At 45.5% G+C, this 26,649-nt stretch overlaps 1 protein-coding gene across 8 annotated transcripts in view; it reads left to right on the top strand.

Annotated features, from left to right (window-relative positions):
* The first annotated feature begins 489 nt into the window (after nt 1-489).
* The window catches only part of TERB1 (telomere repeat binding bouquet formation protein 1), a 30,158-nt gene continuing 3,998 nt past the window's right edge, over nt 490-26,649 (top strand). For 3 of the 8 annotated variants that reach the window (XM_075576774.1, XM_075576776.1, XM_075576777.1), the window contains exons 1-20: nt 490-634; nt 2,701-2,762; nt 4,424-4,534; nt 4,662-4,790; nt 5,217-5,348; nt 5,453-5,513; nt 5,606-5,721; nt 6,100-6,222; nt 6,790-6,942; nt 7,091-7,222; nt 7,969-8,094; nt 9,176-9,333; nt 13,137-13,457; nt 15,157-15,482; nt 16,483-16,544; nt 16,866-16,955; nt 21,161-21,349; nt 22,840-22,914; nt 23,098-23,202; nt 25,758-25,840. In XM_075576774.1, the coding sequence (XP_075432889.1) occupies nt 2,714-2,762; nt 4,424-4,534; nt 4,662-4,790; nt 5,217-5,348; nt 5,453-5,513; nt 5,606-5,721; nt 6,100-6,222; nt 6,790-6,942; nt 7,091-7,222; nt 7,969-8,094; nt 9,176-9,333; nt 13,137-13,457; nt 15,157-15,482; nt 16,483-16,544; nt 16,866-16,955; nt 21,161-21,349; nt 22,840-22,914; nt 23,098-23,202; nt 25,758-25,840 (2,541 nt within the window). In that variant the 5' untranslated portion in view covers nt 490-634; nt 2,701-2,713. Of the gene's footprint in view, nt 635-2,523; nt 2,659-2,700; nt 2,763-4,423; nt 4,535-4,565; nt 4,791-5,216; nt 5,349-5,452; nt 5,514-5,605; nt 5,722-6,099; nt 6,223-6,789; nt 6,943-7,090; nt 7,223-7,968; nt 8,095-9,175; nt 9,334-13,136; nt 13,458-15,156; nt 15,483-16,482; nt 16,545-16,865; nt 16,956-21,160; nt 21,350-22,839; nt 22,915-23,097; nt 23,203-25,757; nt 25,841-26,649 lie in introns of those variants that run through there. The other 5 variants (XM_075576772.1, XM_075576773.1, XM_075576775.1 and 2 more) reach the window with 5 other exon arrangements.

Raw genomic sequence — 26,649 nt, 5'->3', positions numbered from 1 at the left:
CCTGCGGGACAGAACACAAAAACCGGGACAGTCCTGGCTAAACCGGGACCTCTGGTCACCCCCAACCCACCCTCCTGTGTAATGGAATGATAGTGACCAGCCTGTGCTATGAGGGTCAGATGAGATAATAAATGTAACTTCATGTATTGCTCAGAAGTGTAAGGAAACGCGCACAGAGCATATGGTGGGACAATGTCCTCCCAATGTATTTATTTCCACTTTTATAGCATGAGAAAGCATACACATTCTCACCAATAATAACTATAATATTACCTAAATGCATTAACTCATGTATATGTATGATTTATTATTATATATATACCAGGAAACCCACAGAGCTAACACTCCACAGGAGTAATTCAGCACTGAGAGAAATATCTGCACCGGAAACGCGCTGTCACCCCACCCCCCTCCTTCCTGTCAATCAAACCCCACTCCCTCCTGTCAATCAAACCCCCACCTCCCTCCCTCCTGTCAAACAAACCTGGCCCGCCTCCGCGGAGACGCCGCGCGCCGCCTGAATGCGGGGCCAGTGACGTCATCAAGGCGGGTTCCCGCCCTCATTGCCTGTTGGTTTTGGCGGGAAGCGCGAGGACGGGAAGCGAGCAGGCGGCGGGGCGAGGATCGTACATCGGTAATGAGCCTCACCTCCGTATCTAATACCCACTTCCACTCGGGCTGTATGTGGGGCACCCGGGCACCCGCCTCACCCCTTCCCTCCTAAATAACTGCAGTAACTGCCCCACACAGGGGCATGTTGTGCTCTATCACTCCCCCTTTGCAATAACTGCCTCACACAGGGGCATTTGGGGCTCAGCCAATCACCCTCTGCAATAACTGACCCACACAGGGGCATTTGGTGCTCAACCCCCCCCCCCCCACCCCCTCTGCAATAACGTCTCCACACAGGGGCATGTGGTGCTCAGCCACTCCCTCTCTTCAATAACTGCCCCACACAGGGGAATTTGCTGCTCAGCCACTCCCCCTCTGCAATAACTGCTCCACACAGGGGCACGTGGGGCTCAGCCACTCCCCCTCTTCAATAACTGCCCCACACAGGGGCATTTGGGGCTCAGCCACTCCCCCTCTGCAATAACTGCTCCACACAGGGGCACGTGGGGCTCAGCCACTACCCCTCTTCAATAACTGCCCCACACAGGGGCATTTGGGGTTCAGCCACTCCCCCTCTGCAATAACTGCCTCACACAAGGGCATTTGGGGCTCAGCCACTCCCCTCTGCAATAACTGCCCACCCTGTGACACACACACACACACTTTATTTAGCCCTTTCCGTGTTTAGTGAGTGGATATTTGGGGCCCTGTTGGCTCACACTCAGTAGGGTCCTCACTTCACCGCAGCAATATCCCATAAATAAAATGTCCCCGCCCCGTGCATCACTTTGAAGTCCCTTTCTGCTGCCGCTGGGAAATTAAAATGGCCACGCACACGCGCACGTTAAAGCAACAAGTGTTGTCATGGCAACAACCGACGCCAGTGAAATAACAAATCCGGTGAAGTCACGACAAAGAACAAAAACACGAAAAGAAGGAGTTAGATCAACGGGAAATATACATTTATTTTATTACTTCATGTTATACTATTTGTTGGGGTGGGGGGGGGGGGAATTGGTGTATTAACACCTTCCGTCCCGGTCGCACCTGCCATTAGAGCCATTAATATCCAAATGTTTAGACCTGTAATTAACAGTCTCGTCCTATGTTAATTTTTTTTTTTAGCTTCCCATGGAGCTGATCGGTAGCCCCACAACGAGTAGGGATCCCCCCCCCCCCCCCACCGTTCCGTATCGCGAGCGGTCACAAAACAGACGCGCTACGGGCGACCAAATAGAAAAGTTTCTTAGTCATGAGCTGACGTGACACGGGGGGGGGGGGGGGGATGGGACTTGGGGAGATGGGACATGAGGGGGATGTGACCAAGTTTCTAAGTCATCAGCTGACGTGACACGGGGGGAGATGGGACATGAGGGGATGTGACTTCTGGAGCTGACTTTGCAACTTTCTATCCGTGACCACGCAGCCATGTTTGTACTGTAGTTCTTTTTGTGTCAAAACCAGCACACACAAAAACCTACGAAACGAAAAATATTTCACTAACCAGGTGATACCCCCGGGGTATAAGCTGGGGGTGCCACAAATCAGCTCCGGGTACCCCTGGTTCAAGTAAGATTTAAAATAGTAATTTTCCAGGGAGATGGGGGGGGGGGGGGGGGTGTTAACAGCTGTGTAGTGCTGGAGATATGCAGTCTTCAATGCCAGATATCAGCTGTAGGGTGCGTTTAGTGACTGCCAAATGCTGGTGGTGTGAAAATATTTACCAAAGCCATGAAACCTTTTACGGAGCCGATAGGAAAGTTCTTTATCGATGGAATTATAGTCTACAGAACTCCATATTGTTATATTAAATATAATTCAGCCACATGTTGCACATCACAATACAATCAGGTTGAAAGTAAGGTGTGCAACAAACAGATTAACATTCGTTTACTTATGATATCACAATAGGTCAGGACGCTCCTGCTCTGTCACGAACCCACGTGTTGGTGATCACAACCAAAAAGTGAATCTGTACTTCGCCAGGACCAAATACGACTGCCAGAACTGAACCATATCAAAGCCCAAATACATTCGGAGTGATAGGTGTGTGACGTGTCCCATTCTAACTTTCCTCTGTCATTATAGCACTACAAGCAACATGAGCCAAGCAGAAATGGGGAACTCTGGGGAAAAGACGGCCCCCTTTGGTAAGATACACCCCGTGGTGCATCTCACGTTGTCCGCAATGGTCTCTATAAAGTAATAATATTGTTATATAGCACTGACAGCGTACACAGTAAAAAAAAAACATTTTTTTAACAGGAAACCAAAACTGACATTATATAACTATTCTTGTATGTATATCTTTATTTATATAGCGCCACAGCGCTTCACAGCAGTAATACACGTGACATAATAAAAGAAAGGAATCTGCGCTCTTGCGGTCTTGGGATGTGTACACTGATGGATCTGAGCCCCTTGCAGCCAGAGTTGCCACCTTCCACTGAAGGCTAACCTGGAGATAACATTTTTACATTTAGCGCTTACCTTTGGCGACGGCGTCTCCCGGCATCCTCTAGCATCCTTCTGACATCCTCCCGGCATCTCCCCCTGCAACTCCTGTCAATATGGCTGTGCGGCGTCAAATGGCTGTTGTGACGTCCTGTGGCGTCCTGTTGTCATGGTAACGGGCGGCGCGTGACGTTGTGGTGTCACGTAGCATTGCCGTTGTCATGGCAACGCGGCACCATTTGACGCCGTATAGCCATATTGACAGGAGTTTCTGGGAGGATGCCGGAGGCACGCCGCCACCCGAAGGATTACAAGCTAAACTCGTAATCTCCGGGTCAAACCCTGAGTGGTGGCAACCCTGCTTTCAGCTATCGGCCTGGAGATACTCCCAAAAACTCCTATGAGGGAGATCTCACCAACAAACTAAAAGAAAAATGCAAACAACGCAATATAATCATACATTTATATATTGAATATAGGTAAAAATAAAGGTCCACTGTACCAACAGAGGACCTAGATACACATGTATCAAAGAACATAAAATAAACCAATTAAAAACACAAAGACATAATACCTTTATGAAAAATAAAAAAGATAAGCTAAATACTGTACTTATAACAAAAAAAGAAAACATGAAAAAACATGTGCATAAAGCTAAAGTGCATAGTAGTAAGGAAAACCACAAAGAGTGTGTGCCAACCAGGTGGTACGAGCATGGCTGCTGCCGAGATGTGCTGATGTTGGGTCCAGACCCAACATCAGCATATCTCGGTACTAGATACACAAGTATCATCTTTGATACTTGTGTATCTAGGTCCTCTGTTGGTACAGTGGACCTTTATTTTTACCTATATTCAATATATTACATTTATATGATTGCTGATCCACGGTGCGCTGTTTGCATTTTTTCTTGTCACGTAACATAATATAACACTTAATGGGAATAAGCGCTTGAGACATAAAAGTAAAATTAGGGAAAATGAGTCCCTGTCCCGAAGAGCTTACAATCTAAGTGGTACATAGGAAGAATGTACAGAGACAGTAGGAGGGTGTTCTGGTAATTGGGTCTGCAAAGGGTCAATGTATGAGATGTACAGTATCAGCCATGGAGCTGCCCATATTCTGCGTTAAATAGGTGTATTTTAAATTGGGTATTAAAGGTAGAGAGAGAGGGTTCTAATCGGATAATAAATCATATCTTCACAGGAGTGACTGTCACACTCCAGCAATCATTCACTTATTGGTAATATATTTTGTAGCTGTGCCATTGAAAGTTGATATATGGTTCTTTGTGAGCTTTGATTGCATCGGAAAACCCCAATATTTACCCAAGGTTATGTTTTTTACTTATTTATAGAAATGAAGACAGATCTGAATTTATTGTTGGAATGTCTGAAATTTCAAATGGATAAACCTGAATTGCAGAAAGAGGCTTTAGTCACCATCTACGCAATCTGTCAGCATAATAGTAAGGCTGAACTTTACATTAACACCTTACCAATGCAGATCAACATGTGCACAGATCATACCTGTCACTAAGATATATGGATGTTCCGAATCACAAAGCACGCTTGTGATGTTTTTTGTTTTTACAGGTGATGCAAGTGATTATTTCAGAGAAATTGGTGGTCTAATATTTGTCAGTAATCTAGCGAAATCCAGCACTCACTCCGTAGTAAAAGAAGCGTCCTTATTTACACTAGGAGCTCTCGCAGAGAGCAATGGTAAACGTCGGAAAATTATCTGCCATTTAAAAAACATACAGGCATACCCCGGTGTAAGGACACTCACTTTAAGTACACTCGCGAGTATGGACATATCCCAATAGGCAAACGGCAGCTCGCGCATGCGCCTGTCAGCACGTCCTGAACAGCAATACCGGCTCCCTACCTGTACCGAAGCTGTGCGCAAGCGGGGAGACTATAGAGCATGTTACTAATGCGTTATTTACATCAGTTATGCACGTATTGCAGTACAGTACATGCATCGTTAAGTGGAAAAAGGTAGTGCTTCACTTTAAGTACAGTACATTTTAACTTTACATACATGCTCTGGACCCATTACGTACGCTAATGCGGGGTATGCCTGTATTGCATTACAAGGGTTTTGACAGATTGTGTCACCGTGCCCTTGCCTGTCTCTTGTTTCAGTGTTCTGCCAGAAAACCTTGTGCACCTTGGAACTGTTTGAAGACGCCTGTGTAACTTTGTCTAACGAAGAATCTGCAGTGAATTTAAAAAGAATGTCTGTTTATATTATTTTGGTCTTAGTCTCAAATAACAGTAAGTTCACGTGGGCTGCACAGTTTGTTAAAAAATAATGTTTTGCAGTTGTTGATATGATTTATCATTTTCTATTTATATTCCCAAAACAATGTTATTTTCAGAGACTGGCCAAACCTTTGCAAGAAAATCTGGATGTATTGATATGCTTCTACTTTTATTTCGGTAAGAAATTTATATTCAATGTACAGCTGGGCTGCTCAGTTATAAAATTGTCTTCAGGTTTTAAATTCTTCTGATTTTTTTTTTTTTAACAGAGAAATCCTGTTGACCTGCGAGATGAATTTATCGAACGAAAGCACAAACCAAAGTTATCAATTGTGGTCTTCTGTCTGCAGTGCTCTGTGTGCATGTGCAAATAACCCTCAAAATGGTAACTATTTGCTCTTCTATGTGCCATGCTTTTTTATACTTTACAGTAGGGGTGCTTAACTCCAATCCTCAAGTCTCCCCTGCCCAACAGGTCAGGTTTTCAGGATATCCCTGCATCAGCACAGGTGGCCCAATCAGTCCCTGCTTCATCACGGGTATCTGAATCAGTCCCTGCTTCCGCACAGGTGGCTGATTGAGCCACCTGTGAAGAATCTGGGATATCCTGAAAACCTGACCTGTTGGGGGCTGGAGTTGACCACCCGTCCTTTACAGAATACAGAAAATGACACTTCCCCGTGAAGTGTGATGACAACAAAACTGTGCATTTGCCAGTTTTGCATTTCACGTCATGACATTGTAAATTGTGTTTCACTTGCAGAGGAAAACCAGAAGCTATGCAGCTCAGCATTTCCACAGGCAAAACATTGGCTACAACATTATGTTCGACCTGAGATTGTGCGTCCTATCTGCTCCTTGGTTGGGCTTACTGTTGCAAATAACAGTAAGTAATATGCTGAGTACACTGCAGAATATCGTTGTCTTTAGTTAATATAAAAAAATATATATATATATAGTTTTGTAAACAAACCAATTCACTATGCAAACAACTCTGTTACTCTTTCTCCTTCTAACGGAATGTGGTTGCCCGTGTCCATCCACGGGTGCACGGGGTGTCACGTGTGCCACACAAGAAATAAGAGACATTCTCCTTGGCTGCACATTCATAACTACAACTGAAAACTGCACTAATGGGCTTTTAGATCATAGATGCTACAAGTAACCATATTGTTTTTCAGTATTTTATGCATTCATAACCAGAGCGGTCAGCCATGTGTTATTACCCCGCAGTGTATCACTGGCTGCTCTGACAGCTTTGAGCAGGGGTGGCCAACGGCAGTCCTCAAGGGCCACCAACAGGTCAGGTTTTCAGGATATCCCTGCTCCAGCACAGGTGGCTCAATCAGCTGTGCTGAAGCAAGGATATCCTGAAACCCTGACCTGTTGGTGGCCCTTGAGGGCAGCAGTTGGCCGCCCCTGGCCTAGAGGCTAACAATGTTTGTCCTTGAAGGTTTCGCACAGGAGTACTTTGCTTCGGTTGGAGGACTCGATACCTTGGCTGATGTCCTTAGTCAGCTTGTGGATGATTTACAAGCGAGCTGCTCAAGTTCCACGCTTGCTGTTGTGGTAACAAAGACGGTAGATGCTTGTATCGCAGATAACCGTAAGCGTTTTAATCAAGGCATTGCAACATTTTACCTTGCAGAATTGTATTAAATGAAACCCCAGCACACACAACACAGGTCGCAGTTTAATGAAACTGATATTTGAAGCAAATGACCAAAATCGACCAGAATGTCTCTGTTTTTTAGTCAGCTGCGCAAAATGTTTGTCGAAGTACAATATTGTATCGAGTCTGCTCACACTGTTGTCTTTTGAGAAGCTTGATCCAGGAGATAAATTCAGCATTGTGCTTGCCTTAGGTCATTGTACGGAGGATTGCGGTATGTATACATTTATCCTACATTACTGCTCTCCCAGTGGTTATTAGTTACATGCGTCTCTGTAACACACAATGTCAGAATGATCAAGTGTGATTTTCAAGTACCGTATGTAACATGGCCAGCGAGATGCACAGCACTATTCATTGCAGATGTACCATTTGGTTTCCGAAAGATCATGCTCTATTTACAAATTGTAGCCAAGAATATAGTCTAAAGACGCCGGGTGGGTACCTGCTATGTAGGGATGGCCAACTCTAGTACTCGGGGGCCACCAACAGGTCAGGTTTTCAGGATATCCATGCTTCAGCACCAATGTCTCAATAAGTGGCTCAGTCGCTCAGCCTGCTGCAGCACAGGTGTCTCAAGCAGTGGCTCAGTCGAAAGCCTGCTTCAGCACTAATGGCTCAATCAGTGGCTTGTATTCGACTGAGCCACTAATTGAGACACCTTTGCTGCAGCAGGCTTTGCAACTGAGCCACTTATTGAGACACCTGTGCTGAAGCAGGGATATCCTGAAAACTTGACCCAGTTGGTGGCCCTTGAGGCCTGGAGTTGGCCACCCCTGTGCTATGTGATGCATTTTGCTCACTGCCACTGATTCAGTGGTGGTTATGCCGTGCTAGTGAGTGGGAAAGGGGTGACTCTGTGTATGAGAGCGACAATGACACTTCAGCAATGCAGTTTTGTTCAAATTAAATACCGGGATGGTTATGTGATCTACTTTTAATTATTGTTTCATTCAACAGAAGAAAATCAATACGAACTGCTAAAAAGCAGCGGCCTACCCCTCATGATCCAGGTGCTCACTGAGTCGCAGGATGAAGAGTTAAACAAAGCAGCTACGTTTGTCCTCCAGAACTGCAGGCACACCAGTGAGCTGGTCTCCTTTTCCGTTCTTTCCGCGTGTGCAACCCTGAAATAATTAGCCCAATTACAACCTTCTTTAACAATTGTATGTGGATTATGTAGTAAGGCAGTTTTGGAGAAATAGTGGGGAAATGGGATACATTTTCACGCGTCTATGTGCAGTTATGGACCATAGCATGTTGCTCCAATTTTGCCCCGAATGCACCAGTTTAACATTTGGGGAGTGCCAATAGGAGGAGTTAGTTGGTGCACAAGATAAGATGTTTCATATTTTGCACCCATCTTGCTCCATTTTTATTTGTGATGAGAAATTTGAGGTGATGTTCTAATCCCCGGGATATTGCCCCGGGTGCAACATAGAGAGAAAATGGAGGGGTCGCACCGAAACACAATTTATCTTCTATATCAGGGGCGGCCAACTCCATCCTCAAGGGCCACCAACAGGTCAGGTTGTAAGGGTATCCCTGCTACAGCACAAGGAGTTCATTCAGAATGATTGAGCCCTTAATTGAGCCACCTGTGCTGAAGCAGGGATATCCTTAATACCTGGCCTGTTGGTGGCCCATGAGGACTGGAGTTGGCCGCCCCTGCCCTATATACTGTGAGGGGTGTTCTCATGTCACGTGTATCTATTCAGGATATACATTGGTCTCTGAATTTGAAATCTGAAACTGCTTTTTTAAACATTTTAGGACACCTTTTTCTGATACTTACATTCGTTCAGAACAGTTGTAAATTCTGAGCAACTACATTTCTTTTTTAGAATTAGGGCAAACTTTCCGTACTTAAACAGTCAAAACAAAATAAGTAAGTTTAAGCACTTATAGTTGAACGCTACCACTGCCTTTTCGAGGTAAATAAACTCAGCTCCTAGTTCGGCAGCTTTTCTGCCAAGTTGAGTCATTTTAAATTCAAATGCATTGAATGTACACATGTGTACGCTGTTTACATTCATTAATATATGAAAACATTATTAGTAATTATCAATGTTTAGACAAATCCTGTCCTAGTTACATTTATGCCATTGTTTGTATTTCATCGTGTGATTAAAAATGGCTGCATTTTTCTGTTTCTACTTCCACCAAGCTGAAAAGTTGTCTCTGAAACAAAATGACCAGATTCCACGTGTGAAAAAATCTTCAATGTTGAATTTCAAGACAAGGGAAAAAAACATTAACAAGTATTGGAAACAAGCGAAAGATATGCTTCATAAAATAGAGTGTTTAGAAAGGCAACATAATGAGGTGAGTATATCAAACGTAAAATGTAATGTATGCAGCAGTGGGATTCCGCCGGTTCGTGCGAACCTGCACCTACATTTTCCTCAGTTCGCAGAACCGGTGCGAGAAGGGAGAGAGCAGAGCTTCTGCTAAAAGGCTGGGCAGCTTGCTCCATTCTGATTGGCTGCATTACACAGCAGCAGCCAATCAGGAGGAGGTGGCAGGAGCCTGTGGGTGGGGCCAAAGAGCAGAGAAAAAGCGTGCAGCAGAGAGAGGTGAGGCTGTGTCCTGTGTGTCTCCTGCCTGTGTCCTGTTTGCACTGGTTGCCGGCTGCACTTATTTGCAGTGGTTCCCCATGGTCTCTCTGCTACCTCCCCCTTATCTCTCACCCCTGTGAGATGTGAGGGGGGTCAGGGAGAGATGTGAGGGGGGTCAGGGAGAGATGCGAGGGGGGTCAGGGAGAGATGTGAGGGGGGTCAGGGAGAGATGTGAGGGGGGCTGGGAGAGATGTGAGGGGGGGCTGGGAGAGATGTGAAGGGGGGCTGGGGGAGATGTGAGGGGGGTCAGGGAGAGATGTGAGGAGGGGCTGGGAGAGATGTGAGGGGGGCTTGGGGGAGATGTGAGGGGGGGCTGGAAGAGATATGAAGGGGCTGGAAGAGATGTGAGTGGGGGCTGGAGGAGATGTGAGGGGGGCTGGGGGAGATGTGAGGGGGGTCAGGGAGAGATGCGAGGGGGGTCAGGGAGAGATGTGAGGGGGGCTGGGAGAGATGTGAGGGGGGGCTGGGAGAGATGTGAAGGGGGGCTGGGGGAGATGTGAGGGGGGTCAGGGAGAGATGTGAGGAGGGGCTGGGAGAGATGTGAGGGGGGCTTGGGGGAGATGTGAGGGGGGGCTGGAAGAGATATGAAGGGGCTGGAAGAGATGTGAGTGGGGGCTGGAGGAGATGTGAGGGGGGCTGGGGGAGATGTGAGGGTGGGCTGGGGGAGATGTGAGGGTGGGCTGGGGGAGATGTGAGGGTGGGCTGGGGGAGATGTGAGGGGGGGCTGGAAGAGATATGAAGGGGCTGGAAGAGATGTGAGTGGGGGCTGGAGGAGATGTGAGGGGGGCTGGGGGAGATGTGAGGGGGGCTGGGGGAGATGTGAGGGTGGGCTGGGGGAGATGTGAGGGGGGGCTGGAAGAGATATGAAGGGGCTGGAAGAGATGTGAGTGGGGGCTGGAGGAGATGTGAGGGGGGCTGGGGGAGATGTGAGGGGGGCTGGGGGAGATGTGAGGGTGGGCTGGGGGAGATGTGAGGGTGGGCTGGGGGAGATGTGAGGGGGGGCTGGAAGAGATATGAAGGGGCTGGAAGAGATGTGAGTGGGGGCTGGAGGAGATGTGAGGGGGGCTGGGGGAGATGTGAGGGTGGGCTGGGGGAGATGTGAGGGGGGGCTGGAAGAGATATGAAGGGGCTGGAAGAGATGTGAGTGGGGGCTGGAGGAGATGTGAGGGGGGCTGGGGGAGATGTGAGGGGGGCTGGGGGAGATGTGAGGGTGGGCTGGGGGAGATGTGAGGGTGGGCTGGAAGAGATATGAAGGGGCTGGAAGAGATGTGAGTGGGGGCTGGAGGAGATGTGAGGGGGGCTGGGGGAGATGTGAGGGTGGGCTGGGGGAGATGTGAGGGGGACTGGGGGAGATGTGAGGGGGACTGGGGGAGATGTGAGATGTGTCTGGGAGAGATGTGGGGGGACTGGGGGAGATGTGTCTGGGTGAGATGTATGGGGGGCTGGGAGAGATGTGAGGAGGGGCTGGGGGAGATTGGAGGGGGGCTGTGTTCTGTGTGTGTCCTGCCTGTGTTTGTGTCCTGTGCAGTTTGCCTGCTTGTGTAGTTTGCCTGCTTGTGTAGTTTGCCTGTGTCCATTTGTATTTGCACTGGTTGCAGGTTGCACATATTGCAGGTGCAAACTGGTTCCCCCTGGTCTCTCTAACACCCCCCCCCCCGTGTCTCTTCCCCCCTGGTCTCTCTTTCTCTCTCCCCTACGTCTCTCTCTCCCCCCCCTGTCTCTCTCTCCCCTCCATCTCTCTCTCTCTCCCCGTCTCTCTCTCCACCCCATCTCTCTCTCCCCCATCTCTCTCTCCCCCCCAATCTCTCTCCCCCCCAATCTCTCTCTCCCCCACCCATCTCTCTCCCCCCCACCTCTTCTTCCCCCCCCCCCACCTCTTCCCCCCACCTCTTCTCCCCCCCCCCCCCTCCGTGAGAGAGAACCTGTTGCTAATAATTTTGAATCCCACCACTGAATGTATGTTATTCTTACTATCATTTAACATTGAAATTTAAGTTATCTACTTGGCAACAACACTGTTATGTGCAAACATGCGCTGCATTATATGTCTGGTACACCAAGAAGAGGAAAGAACACTATAGTTATAGCAGCAATACCACCTAAAATCAATATATTTGTTAGAACTACGGGTTCCTTCGGAGATAAACCGTGTTATTTTAGGCTCCGCCGATCCTTGGTCCTTGAGACACTTTGCAGTGTAGTTACCGGCGTTCTCCCAGGGCATTCCAATGGCTGTCCAATAGAAAGTGTTGCAGCTTCCTATCGGCCTGCGGAACCTGCGAGATTTGGCGGCCATATTGAACTCCCGAAAGGGGAGGAAAACACAGACACCTACTTTGGTAAGTATCTTATGACCCGGGCGGTCCCCGGGGCTGAAAATACCACGGCTCAGCTTCGTACGTCTGGTTCCAAATGCCAAGATATGAGTACGAGGTCAAAGTAATTAATATAGTGACAAAAATGTGAGTGATTGGTCTAACATCAAAACAAGCTGAACATTTTTATCCTCCTGGAGACACTTACATTGTTTAGCTCGTCAAAAAATATTGAAACTTTTTTTTTTTATGCCTTCACCTCATTTGACCTCTCTATTTATATTCCATTTCACCTCACCTTATTTATATGACATTTTGTGGGTTACTTATGAATGAAAGCTGCACTACCATTTCTGCACATTTGGAGACCCTGTGAGTTACATGCACACTTACATTAAATAACAGAGGAAAGCTTTAACATACAGTAATATGTTGAATATAGGCAACAAGTAACTTAGATTTGGTGGACTCTGTGATTCATTTGCTGATATTGTGAGTGCGACGTACAATGTGTCACTGCACTGAAGAGCTCAAATCTCATTTTGATGGACAGGGAGATAAAATAACTGGCCCAAGGTCACAAGGGGAACGGTCTCTAGGATTTGCAACATCACTTACACCAGGGGTGCTCAGCTCCAGTCCTCAAGCCCACACAACAGGTTTTCAGGCTATCCCAGCTTCAGCACAGGTGGCTTAATCAGAGGCAGTCTTTGACTGAACCTCTGATTAGGCCACCTGTGCTGAAGCAGGGACTGATTGAGCCACCTGTGCTGACACTGAGATATCCTAAAAACCTTACCTGCTGGGGGGGAGGTGGGGGGCTTGAGGACTGGAGTTGAGCACTCCTGACTTATATCAAAAAATGCAGTATCATTACCACTAAGATTCTCCTTCAACTTATTTATTCATGAATGCCAAACATTTAGAAAATCTGCCATTTTATCCCTAGCCAGTTATATTTACTGTGCGTTTTTCCATTGCTCACATCTGCAAGACATGTAGTGTTTTTGTATTTCAATTAGGTTGGGAGATTTCATTTATCTGCTGTAATTATGTGAATATTGAATGTGTATTCTGTAAGATATGATGGTGCAAGCGCAAATGAAATATTTACGGAACCGTCGAGGAACATTAATCATTTAGGTATGAGAAAATCTAATGATAATTATAACAACAACTGCATTTTACATTTCAGGATATTAATAGCTTTCAGAATCCGGATACAAGTGAAAAATGTTTAAAGGCATTTAACTCTAGTTTCGAAAAAGTCCAGGGCTACCCACAGCCAGAGAGGATGGTGCAAACAGGCAGTTTATTGAACCAAAAATCCTGCAAAGAGTCTTCTTTTACCAAGCACTTGGAGAGGAAGCCCAGTAATCAGACGGCAATGTGTTCCGATGGAGAATCAGTCACACAACAACACAACACCACACCACATTCACAAAGCAATCACAGGCCTTGGGCTACTGCTGCTTTAAGCAACGATGTCAACACCTACAGAGAGAAAGTATCAGTGGTATGTTTACTGTATGTTCAAAATTTATTTGTGCAAATGCTTTATTTAGTCAGATTTCAATTTACCCATATTTCACGTTTTCACAAAAGGTTTAAGCATATATAACGAAGAGACATACTACTACCTCCTTCCACATTACTGTTGGAAGTACTATCATTCACCCAGTAGCCCAAGCACGTAGCCTGTCACACTTGACTCCTCTCTCACATTCTCCTCTCACATTCAGAACGTTTCTAAAACCTGTCGCTTTTTCCTCTGCAATATAACAAAGATACGCCCTTTCCTCTGTTGCTCGACTGCTAAAACTCTGACTCAGGCCTTCATTCTCTCCCGTCTTGATTACTGTAACCTGTTGTCTGGCCTTCCTGCCTCTCACCAGTTCTCCCCTACAATCTATCCTAAACTATGCTGCCAGAATCACTCTACTCTTTCCTAAATCTGTCTCAGCGTCTCCCCTGCTGAAATCTCTCACCTGGCTTCCGAACAAATCCTGGATCTCACACTCAATTCTCCTCCTCACTTTTAAAGCTTTACACTCTTCTGCCCCTCCTTACATCTCAGCCCTAATTTCTCGCTATGCACCATCCCGACTCTTGTGTTCTGCTCAAGGAAGCTTCTCTCTACCCCCTTTGTATCTAAATCCCTCTCCCGCCTTAAACCTTTCTTACTGACTGCCCTGCACCTCTGGAATGCCCTTCCCCTCAATACCCGACTAGCAACCTCTCTATCCACCGTTAAGACCCACCTTAAGACACACTTGCTTAAAGAAGCATATGAGTAGCACCGTGGCTAATACTATACGCATGATACATAAAGCTTGGCCCCCTGCAGACGCACTTACCAGAACTCCCTCCTACTGTCTCTGTACGTTCTCCCTACCAATTAGATTGTAAGCTCCTCGGGGCAGGGACTCCTCTTCCTAAATGTTACTTTTATGTCTGAAGCTCTTATTCCCATGATCTGTTATTTATATTATTTGTTATTTATATGATTGTCACGTATTACTACTGTGAAGCGCTATGTACATTAATGGCGCTATATAAATAAAGACATACAATACAAATAAAATTACATACATCTACAATAATATGACGACAGTAACAGAATACATGTTTCATTTAAGTAGGACTGAAGATCTGTTGGTTGTAAATCGTCTCGCACTTTGTTTTTTCTTCGTCACATAGTGCATTATACAAGCCTTCAGCGGTTTTCTGTTTTATTCAAATGCTGACGTAAAATAATATTTTTTTATAGAGACCCTTAAAAACGTATCTGCAGCCTTATCTCATCAATAATGCCTGAGACTTTAATAGTAACAGTGCAGGTTTTGTGTTACGCAAATCCCACATTGCGCTGGGAAAAGTTATTGAACATATCCCAAATCATGAAAGAAATGTTAAAGAATATAAAGGTAGTGTTACATGGGGAAGTGTTAGAGAGGTAATACAAAATTGTGGGCAACAATATTTAAGGCCCCACAGTCTTCACTGACATTGTTGGTTGAGGGGCTTTGATATGCATTCAATGTACTGGAGATGTTAAAGTGGTTTTCATTGAATATTTTTAATGGATGCAATAAAAAAAATAAAAAAGCCTCTCAGGTTTTATTCTTAGCGCTATTACTAATATCCCTTGGGTGCTGGTGCTTTACAAGCGGGCAGTGTTTGCATGAGCCATAACTGACTGTTTTTGTGCACAGGAGAAAGTAAAGAGGCAGATATTTTCACATGATGCAACACTGCAAAAATCTACTATATCAACATCGGGTCGCGCAGGTGAAAGTGACAGCCAGGGCACGTCACAGGAGAAGCACACGGGCTTACCCTGCAGAAATCAGGACTTCAACTCATACGCTCCCATAGATAATCGTTCTGTGAGGGATTCGGTAAAAGAAAACGTACCACATAATGTTCAGAGGAAGGAACATCATGGCTTTCCTCAACCGTCTAAAAAGCTGTTAGAGGAGACAAAGAAATCAAACTCAGGAGCTGTTCCTGGCATGGCAAACCCTGTGCTTAATGTAAGGTACAGAATGCAGCATATTGCAAACCCACAAATTGCTGATCCTCTGGGAGCAAATAGTTTACATGTTTTGCCTATTGTTTAGTTTGTAATGCTTTTCCTAAAATAGGCCAACTACATCTGAACAGAGCACACAGTTTCACTGGTATCTAAAGGGCCATGTTTACTAAGCAATGCTATGCCACACCAATAAGACATTTTCAGCCCATTTGTGTGCTGGAATGTGTCTTATGGAATAGCACCACTTGGTGAACATAGGCTATGATGTTGTGCATGTAACCCACTTAACCAAATGACTGTGTGGCAGGACGGCCTGTACGCAAGGTCAGACAATAGTCCACACTTGCAGTTTCAGGGTAAACAAAATGTTGAGTGGCTTTATTTCTCCACAATATAAACATTTGGGCACACTGTCCCTTTAAGGCTAAACAAAACTCATAAAAAGAATGCCTACTCCCCATTGGGAGATCTTGCTAAACATTCCAGGCCCTATCTATCGGACTGGCTGGCTTTGTCCAGTTCCCAACCCCTAAACATATAACACAATAGTCATGGAACAATATTAAAGTCTTTACTGTATCTTTGTTTGGGAATCTCTGTCCATAGAGAGAGTTTAGGCAATCCTTCTGGATAGCCGCTTACACAGGACAGGTCTGTTGTCTGAGTCAGCCACCTACTACTACAAGCAGTAGCCTCCTTATCAAGCTGGTTGTCAGCTGTCTCAGCTTACTTCCTGATTGCCCAATAATTCTTACTGGGTTAACCTTCTGAGTGCTGGATGAAGGACTCAGATGTATGTTTCCCAGGCATAATTATCAGTACCTGACTTCACCCTATTGCACTCTGCCATACATTGTCCCTGAATAAGCTGCAGGTAATGGGGAGATTGGGGGGGGGAGGGGAATAATGAGCAATAATAATAGCTTTCCGTTGTAGTATCCAGGCCAAGCATTGTGCTACACAGGCAGCATTGGCACTCATGCTTCTTTTATTCACATTGCAGGGAGAACATATTTAAACATCCATCTTCAGTCATCAGAGAAAATAATAATAGAGCAAACATAGGTACGGTCCCCAATTCTATTCAATTTAAGGCGCCGTATTAGTAATAAGTGATTCATTATTGTATTAGAGATGCTCATTGATGTGCTAATTACACAAGAACATGCCCAAGCCAATCACTTTAAGTGTCTGCAAAATAGATGTGGTTACTAATTAGCTACATATTTTGTTTATTAAATTAATATTTAAGTGGGACCCTGGATGCACAATTTAAACATTTGATAGTATGTTTCCAACTTTAGTTTGAAAGCCAGTTTCTTCAACGTGAAAACTAACCTAACAAATACACAAAGTACAATTTCATTTAGCCTATGTTTCTTTTAGATCCCCTGACATTATGTTCAGACATTATCTACCAGGAGATTTGTAGCATTAATGGCAGTACCATCAGAATGACTGAATCACGGTGTTCAGGTAAATTGCTTTTTGAAAATGGTTTGTGTGCATAGTAAAATAATAAAAGTATTGTGAAACTACTGCATTTGCACAGAATCAAGCTGTGAGTTCTTATTTCTTCTAAGTCATTCCTTGCATTTCCGTTGACTAATAAAATACTAATGTAGAGGAATGCAATGAGTTCCAGAAGAGTTTACAATTCAAATGTACAATTTACAAGACAAGTAACTTGTCAAATGTCACACTCATGGCTGGTTTGGGGATCATGATCTAGTTATTTGCAGGACACTCTACAGGTCACATATTCCTATGACCTCTGCCATTTGCAGGTCACATTCCTGTGACACCTGCTATTGTCCTAAATGCAGGCCACTGGGTGCTTAATGCAGCAATCCCCCTTTTTGTGATTTTTCCTCTTATACAATCTGTACCAGTGGTTCTCTTGGGGAGGAACAGCACTATTCCTAGCTTTGAGGGCCCTCCAGTTCCCGAGATATTTACCTTTTTATGTGCCTGGAAAATTAAAGTTAAATCAAAGTGTAAGGATTCTGCTCGATCTGTGCCGGGTTTTGTGCCAGTTCGTGTTTTCCAGGCTGCCTGCCCTTTCTGTTCAATTTGGCCATTTTGGTTACTGGCAGCCTGCTATATAAGGGTGCACTTCCTAATGGGAGTCGTCGAGCAAAGTTCTGTGTTTTTACAACTCCTGTCGGTCTTTGCAGTCGCCTGTTACCTGTTTGGATTCCCTGTTGCTGACCCCAGACCGTGACCCCGACCTCGCTGCTTTGTGCCTGCCCTGACCTTTTGCCTGTTGCCTGGACTTTGAACCACTGTCACCTGCCCTGACCTTTTTCCTGTACCCTGGACTCCGCACCATTGCCGCCAGCCCTGACCCCTGCTTCCATACCGACTACGGATACTCTTACAGGACTCTGTCCCTGGGCTGTGGTAAATTTATTTGCATCCCTACCTCAGCCCTGCGGGTCCGCTTCCTGATTTGAGACAAGCACCGTCACATTTTGCTTGGCCAAACATGGACCCCGCTGAGGTAACGTGAGCCATATCTCTTCAAGGGGATCTACTTGGAGATCATGAGACACGTCTCGCTCAGCAAAACCAACAGCTTTCACTAATTTCTAGCCAACTTCAGGACATCATCCGTCTACATACTTTCCAGATAGGTTCTACCCCTGCACCGCCATTGCTGGCAGCATCTCCAGCGCCAGCTGTGTCATCCCCTACGCCCACTGAACCACGGAACACAACGCCTCTACGTTATGGAGGGGACCCTACGACGTGTAGACGATTTTTGAATCAGTGTTCGATCCAGTTCGAACTCCAGCACTCCATGTTCTGCACCCATCGATCCAGGGTAGCATATGTAATTTTCCTACTGACAGACGAGGCTTTGGCCTGGGCCGCCCCTCTCTGGAAAAAGGATGACGCCGCTGCCTTTCTCCAAACATTAAAAAAAGTTTTTGACCCTCCCGGTCGCGCCTCTTCTGCGTCGCTCCTTCAAATCCGGCAAGGAACCCGCACTGTGGGCCAGTATGCCATTGAATTCCGTACCCTTGCTGCGGAGACGGGCTGGAACAACGAAGCTCTGCTGGCAGCATTTTTGTAAGGGCTTTCTGAATATTTAAAGGACAAACTGACCTGCCGGGACACCCCTAAAGATCTGGAGAAATTGATTGCTCTCTGTATCAGAATAGATCTCCGGATGCGAGAACGGCAGACCGAGCCAGACCGACCTTCAAAAACTCCAATAATTCGGCCTGTTCCCCACTTCAATACTCCTCTTCCTGCACCTCTCCTAGATTAGGAACTGATGCAATTAGGGGATACCAAATTACCTGAGCAGGAGAGAACTAGGAGACGTGACAGGGGGCTGTGCCTGTATTGAAGGCTCAAAGGTCATCTTTCCTGAAATTGTCCTAAATCAGGGAAACCCCAGTGCCCAGTGAAGATAGAGGAATATTCTCTGGGCATTTCTTCTATTCCTTCTCCATCCCAACCTGCATGGCTCCTCCTGCTGGTTTCACTCTCCTGGGGACCAGCCTCCATCTTCACTCACGCTTTTGTGGACTCAGGAGCCGCAGGGAATTTCATTGATCACACATTTGCAGAACTCCACTTCATTCCCCTCCATACTAGGGAGACCCCGGTAGCAGTAGTAGCCATTGATGGAAGACCTCTGATACCTGGGACCATCACCCTCGAAACTAATCCTTTGCTGGTGTCGCTGGGGGCACTCAACAAGGAGACACTTTCATTCTATGTCATTTGCTCTCCCTGGTTGCGGCACCACAACCCCAAGATCAATTGGGCGACCAGTCAAGTGACAGCCTGGGGACAACATTGCCATGAATCTTGTCTTCCGAAGGCCTTGAACCATTTCCGGGGTTCGACCACCCACAGAGACTTCTTCGTCATCCCTTCCAGTTTTTTACCAGGAGTTTGCCGATACATTCGACAAAAAAACAGACAGAGGAGTTACCGCCCCACCGATCTTACGTTTGTACCATTCACCTGCTCCCAGGGGCCACCTCTCCTCGAGGCCGCACTTACCCCCTTTTGTTACCCCCGCTCTCCCCGTTACCCCTCCTCTCTTCGTTACTACCCCCTCCCACTCCGCTCTCCTCGTTACCCCCATACGGAACCAGAAATCAAGGCAGAACCCGTTCCCATCCGTCCGTGGGCCCATTTATCCGTGGATTTTGTTGTGGAATTGCCGCCCTCCAGGGGTATGACTACCATACTGGTCGTAGTCGATCGCCTTGCACGTCAAGCCCATTTTGTTCCTCTCAGGAAGCTACTTACAGCCTCCGAACTTTCTGAAATCTTTATTAAGTAAATATTTCGCCTTCATGGAGTTCCAGCTGTTATGGTCTCGGACCTCGGATCCCAATTCGTCTCAAGATTCTGGATGCCTTCTGTCAAAGAGTGGGCATCTACCTTCATTTTACTTCTTCCTACCATCCCACGTCCAATGGACTCCCGAAAGGGGCTGGACAGTCCTTGGAGCAATTTCTGCAATGTTTTGTATCTGAACTACAGGACGACTGAGAGCATGAGGCCTCTGTAAACGTACTTACCTGGCTCCAGTCACGCATCTCTATGACAACGCGGAGTCAAATGACGCCCGTTACCATGGAGATGTGACATCAAATGACGCCGCAGGTCACGTGACGTCATATGACCCCGCAGCATCATTTGATGCAAGACGAGAGGGAGGGAGGCGCGATGGAGGAGCAGAGCAGGTAGGGGGGCGCAAGCGCGGGAGTTTTCACACTGCTGAGCTAAAGGATACCTCCAGTGTTCCATGTCTCCCTCAAGCCTTTAGTCCAGAACACCTTCCCTTCTCCTATTCCCCCTCCTCCTAGACCGTTCTTGATAGAGGGCCAGTCGGAATTTGAAGTACGCCAGATACTGGATTCCCGAAGATTCCGTGGCGGGCTACAATACTTGGTCCATTGGAAGGGTTTTGGACTCGAAGAGAATTCATGGATCAAATCTAGGGATGTCCATGCCCCCAAACTGGTCCGGGCGTTTCATCTGAGATTTCCTGCCAAACCGGCTTAGATCGCCCAGAGGTCTCTCCTAGAGTGGGGGGTACTGTAAGGATTCTGCTCGATCTGTGCCGGGTTTTGCTGCCAGTTAGTAAGCTAGTTTTTTTCTAGGGCAGGTGTTGCCAACACCAGTCCTCAAGGGTCACTAGCAGGTCAGGTTTTAAGGATATCCCAGCTTCAGCACAGGTGACTCAATCGGTGGCTCTATCAACTGGTGGCCCTTGAGGACTAGTTGGCCACCCCTGTTCTAGGGGATATTGCATTCTGTGTAGCGCTCAACGCAATGTGGCCAGTGCAGGAATGGAAGAGGACTCCCCCCTCTACAGTTTGCGTCATCGGTAATCGTTCCGAGGAGCTGTCACATGATCACAACGTGCCGGAGGGGCTGTGGCACGCAAAGGGTTAAATGACACTTGCTGGGAGCAAGCACTTCTTAAATTGTGACAATTACCGTGTGCCAAGTTCTACTGCTGTTATGATATATATATATATATATATATATATATATATGTATGGCGATGGTTAGAATACTAGATATTTTTAATGCAACCTCAATATATTTGGACCACACCAAATAGTAGGAGATTTGTTTCTGCATCAGTGGGTTTTATAAATGGAAAAGGCATTATCCGCATGCTTTTTTTTTTTTTTTTACAGGATGTCTAGTGACAGGGACAGTTTTGAATAGCAGGAACTGCAGCAAGATCTTGCATGACTGTTTGTACCAGTGTGATCGCCACAGGGTTATCCTACAAGCAGAAGAACAATATAAAAAGGAATTAAAGAAATTGCTGTACGGCAGCGGGAGCTCTGCAGCATATAACAGTAGTGAGGAAAATATGACGGGTATTATTTGGTAAAAAAAAAAAGTATGGACAGGTTCAGCTGTAGTATAAAGAAGAAAAGTAGGTCATTGTTATTTCAGCATTACATTGAATGCAGCACTGTGTAAAACTCGGCTGGGATGTACAGGATGTCCCCAGGAGGCTAAATAAATGGATTATTCATGAACTACACATTTATTCCTATATACACTCTTGTATTTTCTGTCATAAGTGAAGAGCACATACATACTGTATATGCAGCGGATGCATAAGGTGACCATATTTTTAAAGTGACAAAATGGCACAAAATACAAAATTATTTATTAATCATCTCTCACTCATGCACCCCTCTCACTCACTCACACACCCCTCTCTCACTCACGCACCTCTGTCTTATTCACGCACCCCTCTCTCACTCACGCACCTCTGTCTTATTCACACACACAAACCTCTGTCTCATTCACACACCTCTGTCTCACTCACGCACCCCTCTCACTCACGTACTCCTCACTCACAAACCCCTCTCACGGACCTTTCTCATACACTTCTCACTCACCCCTCTCATGCACTTCTCTCACTCACCCCTCTCACTCACCCCTCTCACTCACGCACCACTCATTTCCGAAACGCTATCACTTACACCAACTCTTCCCCTCTTCTTACCCCACTTTCCTCCCTCTCACATTCCCCTCACTCATCCACCGCCTTTTGCTCACTCAATTCCCCCCTCTTCACGCACACACCTCCCCCCAAGACGCACATACACACATCTACCCCCCAAAGAAACACACACATCCCCCACAGACACACACACACCTTACTCCCCAAGACACACACACACAGCTCCCACCCCAAAACACACAGCTTCCACCACCCCCAAGAAGAAGAAAACATAGACCCCCACCCCCCAAGAAAAAAAACACACACTTTGGGGAGAGTACTGGGAAGGCCACAGGTCACACTCTGCTACTGGGGGTGGATACGGACATTGGGCCCGCCTTTCGGGCCAGAGCTGATTAAAACGGCTCATATGTTCCGGGTTTGAAATTGACGCTTCAAGAGGTTTGGTACAGCCCGGTACAAATTAGACGTTTTACTCATCCCTTCAGCACACCGGGATAGGCACTGAAAAAATTACCCTGTCCCGGTCAAACCAGTACGTATGGTCACCTTAATAATAAGACAGAATAGCAGTGTCGTTATTTATAATTGTAGGTGTAAACACAAGAAAGGGAGGGGTATTGAACACACTGATATTTACCTTTATTGCATTTAATTGAAAAGTATAGTTCCAGCTGTAAGCTACAAAAAGCAGTCAGAAACACACTGCAATCATACATTAGTAACTGACTAGCTCTGTGATTAGGATATAGTCTTCTCCATGATTCCCTACAGCATTTCAGGACTCGGAGTAAATCTGGTTAGATTTCCTTATGGGCTTCCACTCCTTCCCAGTTGCATTGTTGTTAAATTCAAGGCTGTATTCTGTCTAACTTTTTTTTAATGTTACAGTTAAGCAGTTAACGCCACTTAGAAAAGGAGGAATGAGTTATGAGATGTTTCTACAAAACAAAGCAAACGCCAGTCGTGAGTACTCTGCCATTCTCATGGCTTTTGTTTCTTTACGTATCAGAGGCCAGTGCAATAGATAGAAAAAATATCCACATCATTTAGCATAAATTTGATACTCTGCAAAAATCATGATGCACCTATGTAGTCCTGAGCATGTAAAAGTCGGTGTGTGTAAATACAGGTATTCATGTTTTGCAGGTATCGTAATGACACCTATTAAGAAAGCAAATGACTCCACAAGTGTAGCTATAAATCCATGCGAAAAGTGCAAAAGTCCTGAAAAATCTGTGTACGTGGTAAAAGGTATATACATATATTAATACTGTCGGGGAAACGGGTCTCCCAAAATTGGGAATTATTCAGACATGGTGAAGTCATCATACTGTGGATCACCCTCTTCTCCTCTCTCTCGGTATTCGTAACAAAGCTCTATCCTGGATCTCCTCTTCTCCCATCGTACTTTGTGTCTCGTTTGCTAACACCTCCTCCTCCTCTATCGATCTCTCTGTGGGGGTACCCCAGGGCTCTGTCCTGGGACCTCTTCTCTTTACACACTCTCTAGGTGACCTAATTACATCTCTTGTGTTCAAATATCACCTCTATGCTGACGACACACAAATTTACTTTTCAACCCCTGACCTTACCCTTGCTGTACAGACCACAGTTTCTGAATGTCTCTCCTCTATATCATCCTGGGTGGCCGTCTGCCGCCTTAAACTCAACATGGCTAAAACAGAGCTCCTCATACTTCCTCCCAAACCTGGCCCTACTACCTCCTTCCACATTAGGCTAGGTCCCCGGTGCCTGCTGCAGCGCGCGCTATAGCGTGTGCTGCAGGGACAAGAACCGCCTCTCAATGGGGCCGGGCTCGGTACCTACCTTGGCCGTCATGCTGCGCGGCCGGATTTTTCTGAAGACAGTAACACTGTCATCAGAACTGGCGACGGAGTGCTGGCCACGCCCACCGGCAGTGCAGCCAATGAGGACGAACCTGCCTGGTGACGTCATGGCCACAACGCGCCCCCCCCCCCCCCACGTCTTTACCCCTGCAGCTCTGCACAGACCGGGGAACAGCTGCACGCGGTGCCAGCCTGGTGGGTGCACGTGCAGAGCCGACACCGGGGGCCGCAGCCTCTCTGTTCAAAGCACTATCATACCCCCAGTAGCACAAGCACGCTGCCTAGGGGTCATACCCGACTCCCCTCACATTCAAAAGGTAGCTAAAACCTGTTGCTTTTTCCTCCGAAATATTACAAAGATTCGCTTTTTTGCTCTGTGGCTCAACTGCTAAAACTCTGACTCAGGCCCTCTTTCTCTCCCGTCTCGATTGCTGTAACCTCCTGCTGTCCGGCCTTCCTGCCTCTCACCTGTCTCCCCTACAATCTATCCTAAACGCTGCTGGCAGAATCACTTTACTCTTTCCTAAATCTGTCTCAGCGCCTCCCCTGCTGAAAACCTTCTCCTGGCTTCCTATCAAATCCCGTATCACACACTCAATTCTCCTCCTCACTTTTAAAGCTTTACACTCTTCTGCCCCTCCTTACATCTCAGCCCTAATTTCTCGCTATGCACCATCCCGACTCTTACGTTCCGCTCAAGGATGTCTTCTTTCTACCCCCTTTGTATCTAAAGCCCTCTCCAGCCTTAACCCTTTCTCACTGACTGCCCTGCACCTCTGGAATGCCCTTCCCCTCAATACCCGACTAGCACCCTCTCTATCCACCTTTAAGACCCACCTTAAAACACAGCTGCTTAAGGAAACATATGAGTAGCTCCGTGGCTAATACTATAGATCTGATACATAAAGCTTGGCCCCTTGCAAACACACTTACCAGAATGCCGTCCTACTGTCTCTGTACGTTCTTCCTACTTACCTATTAGATTGTGAGCTCTTCGGGGCAGGGACTACTTTTCCTAAGTGTCACTTTTATAGCTGAAGCATTTCTTCCCATTGTGTTATTTGTATTATTTGTTATTTATATGATTGTCACGTGTATTACTGCAGTGAAGCGCTATGTACATTAATGGCGCTATATAAATAAAGACATACATACAAGTCAAACTGTCATATACTTACAAAGCTCTGTTACCTTTTTACGCTAGTCGTATCTGTGTAAAATAATGTGTACTATGTTTAGCCGATTCGTTTAACGAACATTGCAAGTCTTGTTCAAAACATCTTTTTCACATAGCTTTGCTAGAATCCAACAGCTTTTTATTGCCTCTGAAACTGTACAGAGATGTCATATAAATACATTACACTAATTAATTGGCCGTTGCGCTTTAGAAGCAGTGATGCAAATCATTTCTCAGTTTGTTATAATGTTGCCAGTTTCCCTTAAAGCTGCAGTACAGTCAATATCCTGCATGTGTGTTTTTTTTTAATAAATCAGTTCTGTCGTAAGAAAAAATACTTTTAGCATTTTCTGTTTTTAAAAAAACAACTTTGAAAGACCAATTTTCTTGTATTCTATTTTAACAACCATTTGCTAAGGCACAGCCCCTTCCTGTCCTGTCACAAGCCCTGGCACACCCCTTTGTCAGCCCTGCCCTCCCTCTAGCACATGTCAGTGCAGGAGTGCTCATGAATATTCATGAGCTTCCACTGAGAGACAGAAGCAGAAGAAAAACATATGCCAGCTCTAATTATGTCACCAAATTTCGCCTATCAATACATGGAGAACGAATTGATCTGCAGCTATACAGTTCTTTAGGTAATTAGAGATTGCACACATGAAACTATTGAAGTAAAAAAATAAATTAAAAAAAAAAAAAAAAAGACTGAACTGCAGCTTTAAACGCTTATATGAAAGGTCTGTAAAATAATTCCTAGTAACATGTAACAATGTTCCACTCAGATTTACAGGTGGGTGTCCATAAAGGCTCATATGGAAAAACACAAAAAAGCATTCAAGAACAGCCTGCTTCTTCAAATGTCCAAGTAATGCGATTTCTTTCATGTTTTTTTTTTTTTTTTACAAATGTACAGTTGTGCAGCTTGATGTTATTGTAGATAGTTTTTTTTTGTTTTGCATATTTCTCATTCTTATAAATAGGGCATGCAAGAAAATATACTCTAAGTATTACTTTTAGATTTGTTAAGATCATATTTTCGAATCTTGAACTTGTTTTGACAATGTTAGGTTAAGATTAGCGCCTCTATTTATTTGTACTAAAACGTCCCTTCTCTGCGGAAATAATGCCACATGCAAAATGATGTCATATATCGCTGTGAAGAAGCCGTGGCTATTTCTTGCTGGCTACTTTGTAAATATTTATTCATGCAGGGGAAATATGTGAAGCAACTGTACATACTTTCTATGGGGCTTCTTTCAATTTATGGCAGGGCCTGAAGGTTTAGAAACATTTAATGGGAATTGTACATATTACTTTATATAGAAATTGGGAACCTTTAATTCAACTTGACACTATACATCTCATATTCACTAACCTTGGCAGACCCATTTAACATAACACCCTCCTACTGTCTCTGTAAGTTCTCCCTACTTACTACATAGATTGCAAGCTCTTCGGAGCAGGGACTCCTTTTCCTAATGTTTTATGTCTGAAGCGCTTATTCCCATAATGTATTATAAGATTATGTCACGTGTATTATAAAGCGCTATGTACGTGGATGGCTCTATATAAATAAAGATTTACATACATACAATTACCAACAACAAAAACTCGGGAAACAATAAATTAATCTTTCAAACATACGACCTGTTTTTTATTTAACAATTGAGAGCT

Source organism: Ascaphus truei, chromosome 19 (genome assembly GCF_040206685.1).
Source record: "Ascaphus truei isolate aAscTru1 chromosome 19, aAscTru1.hap1, whole genome shotgun sequence".
Taxonomy (NCBI): domain Eukaryota; kingdom Metazoa; phylum Chordata; class Amphibia; order Anura; family Ascaphidae; genus Ascaphus; species Ascaphus truei.
Note: the sequence above shows the minus strand (reverse complement) of the source record. Positions and strands in the feature narration are given on the sequence as shown.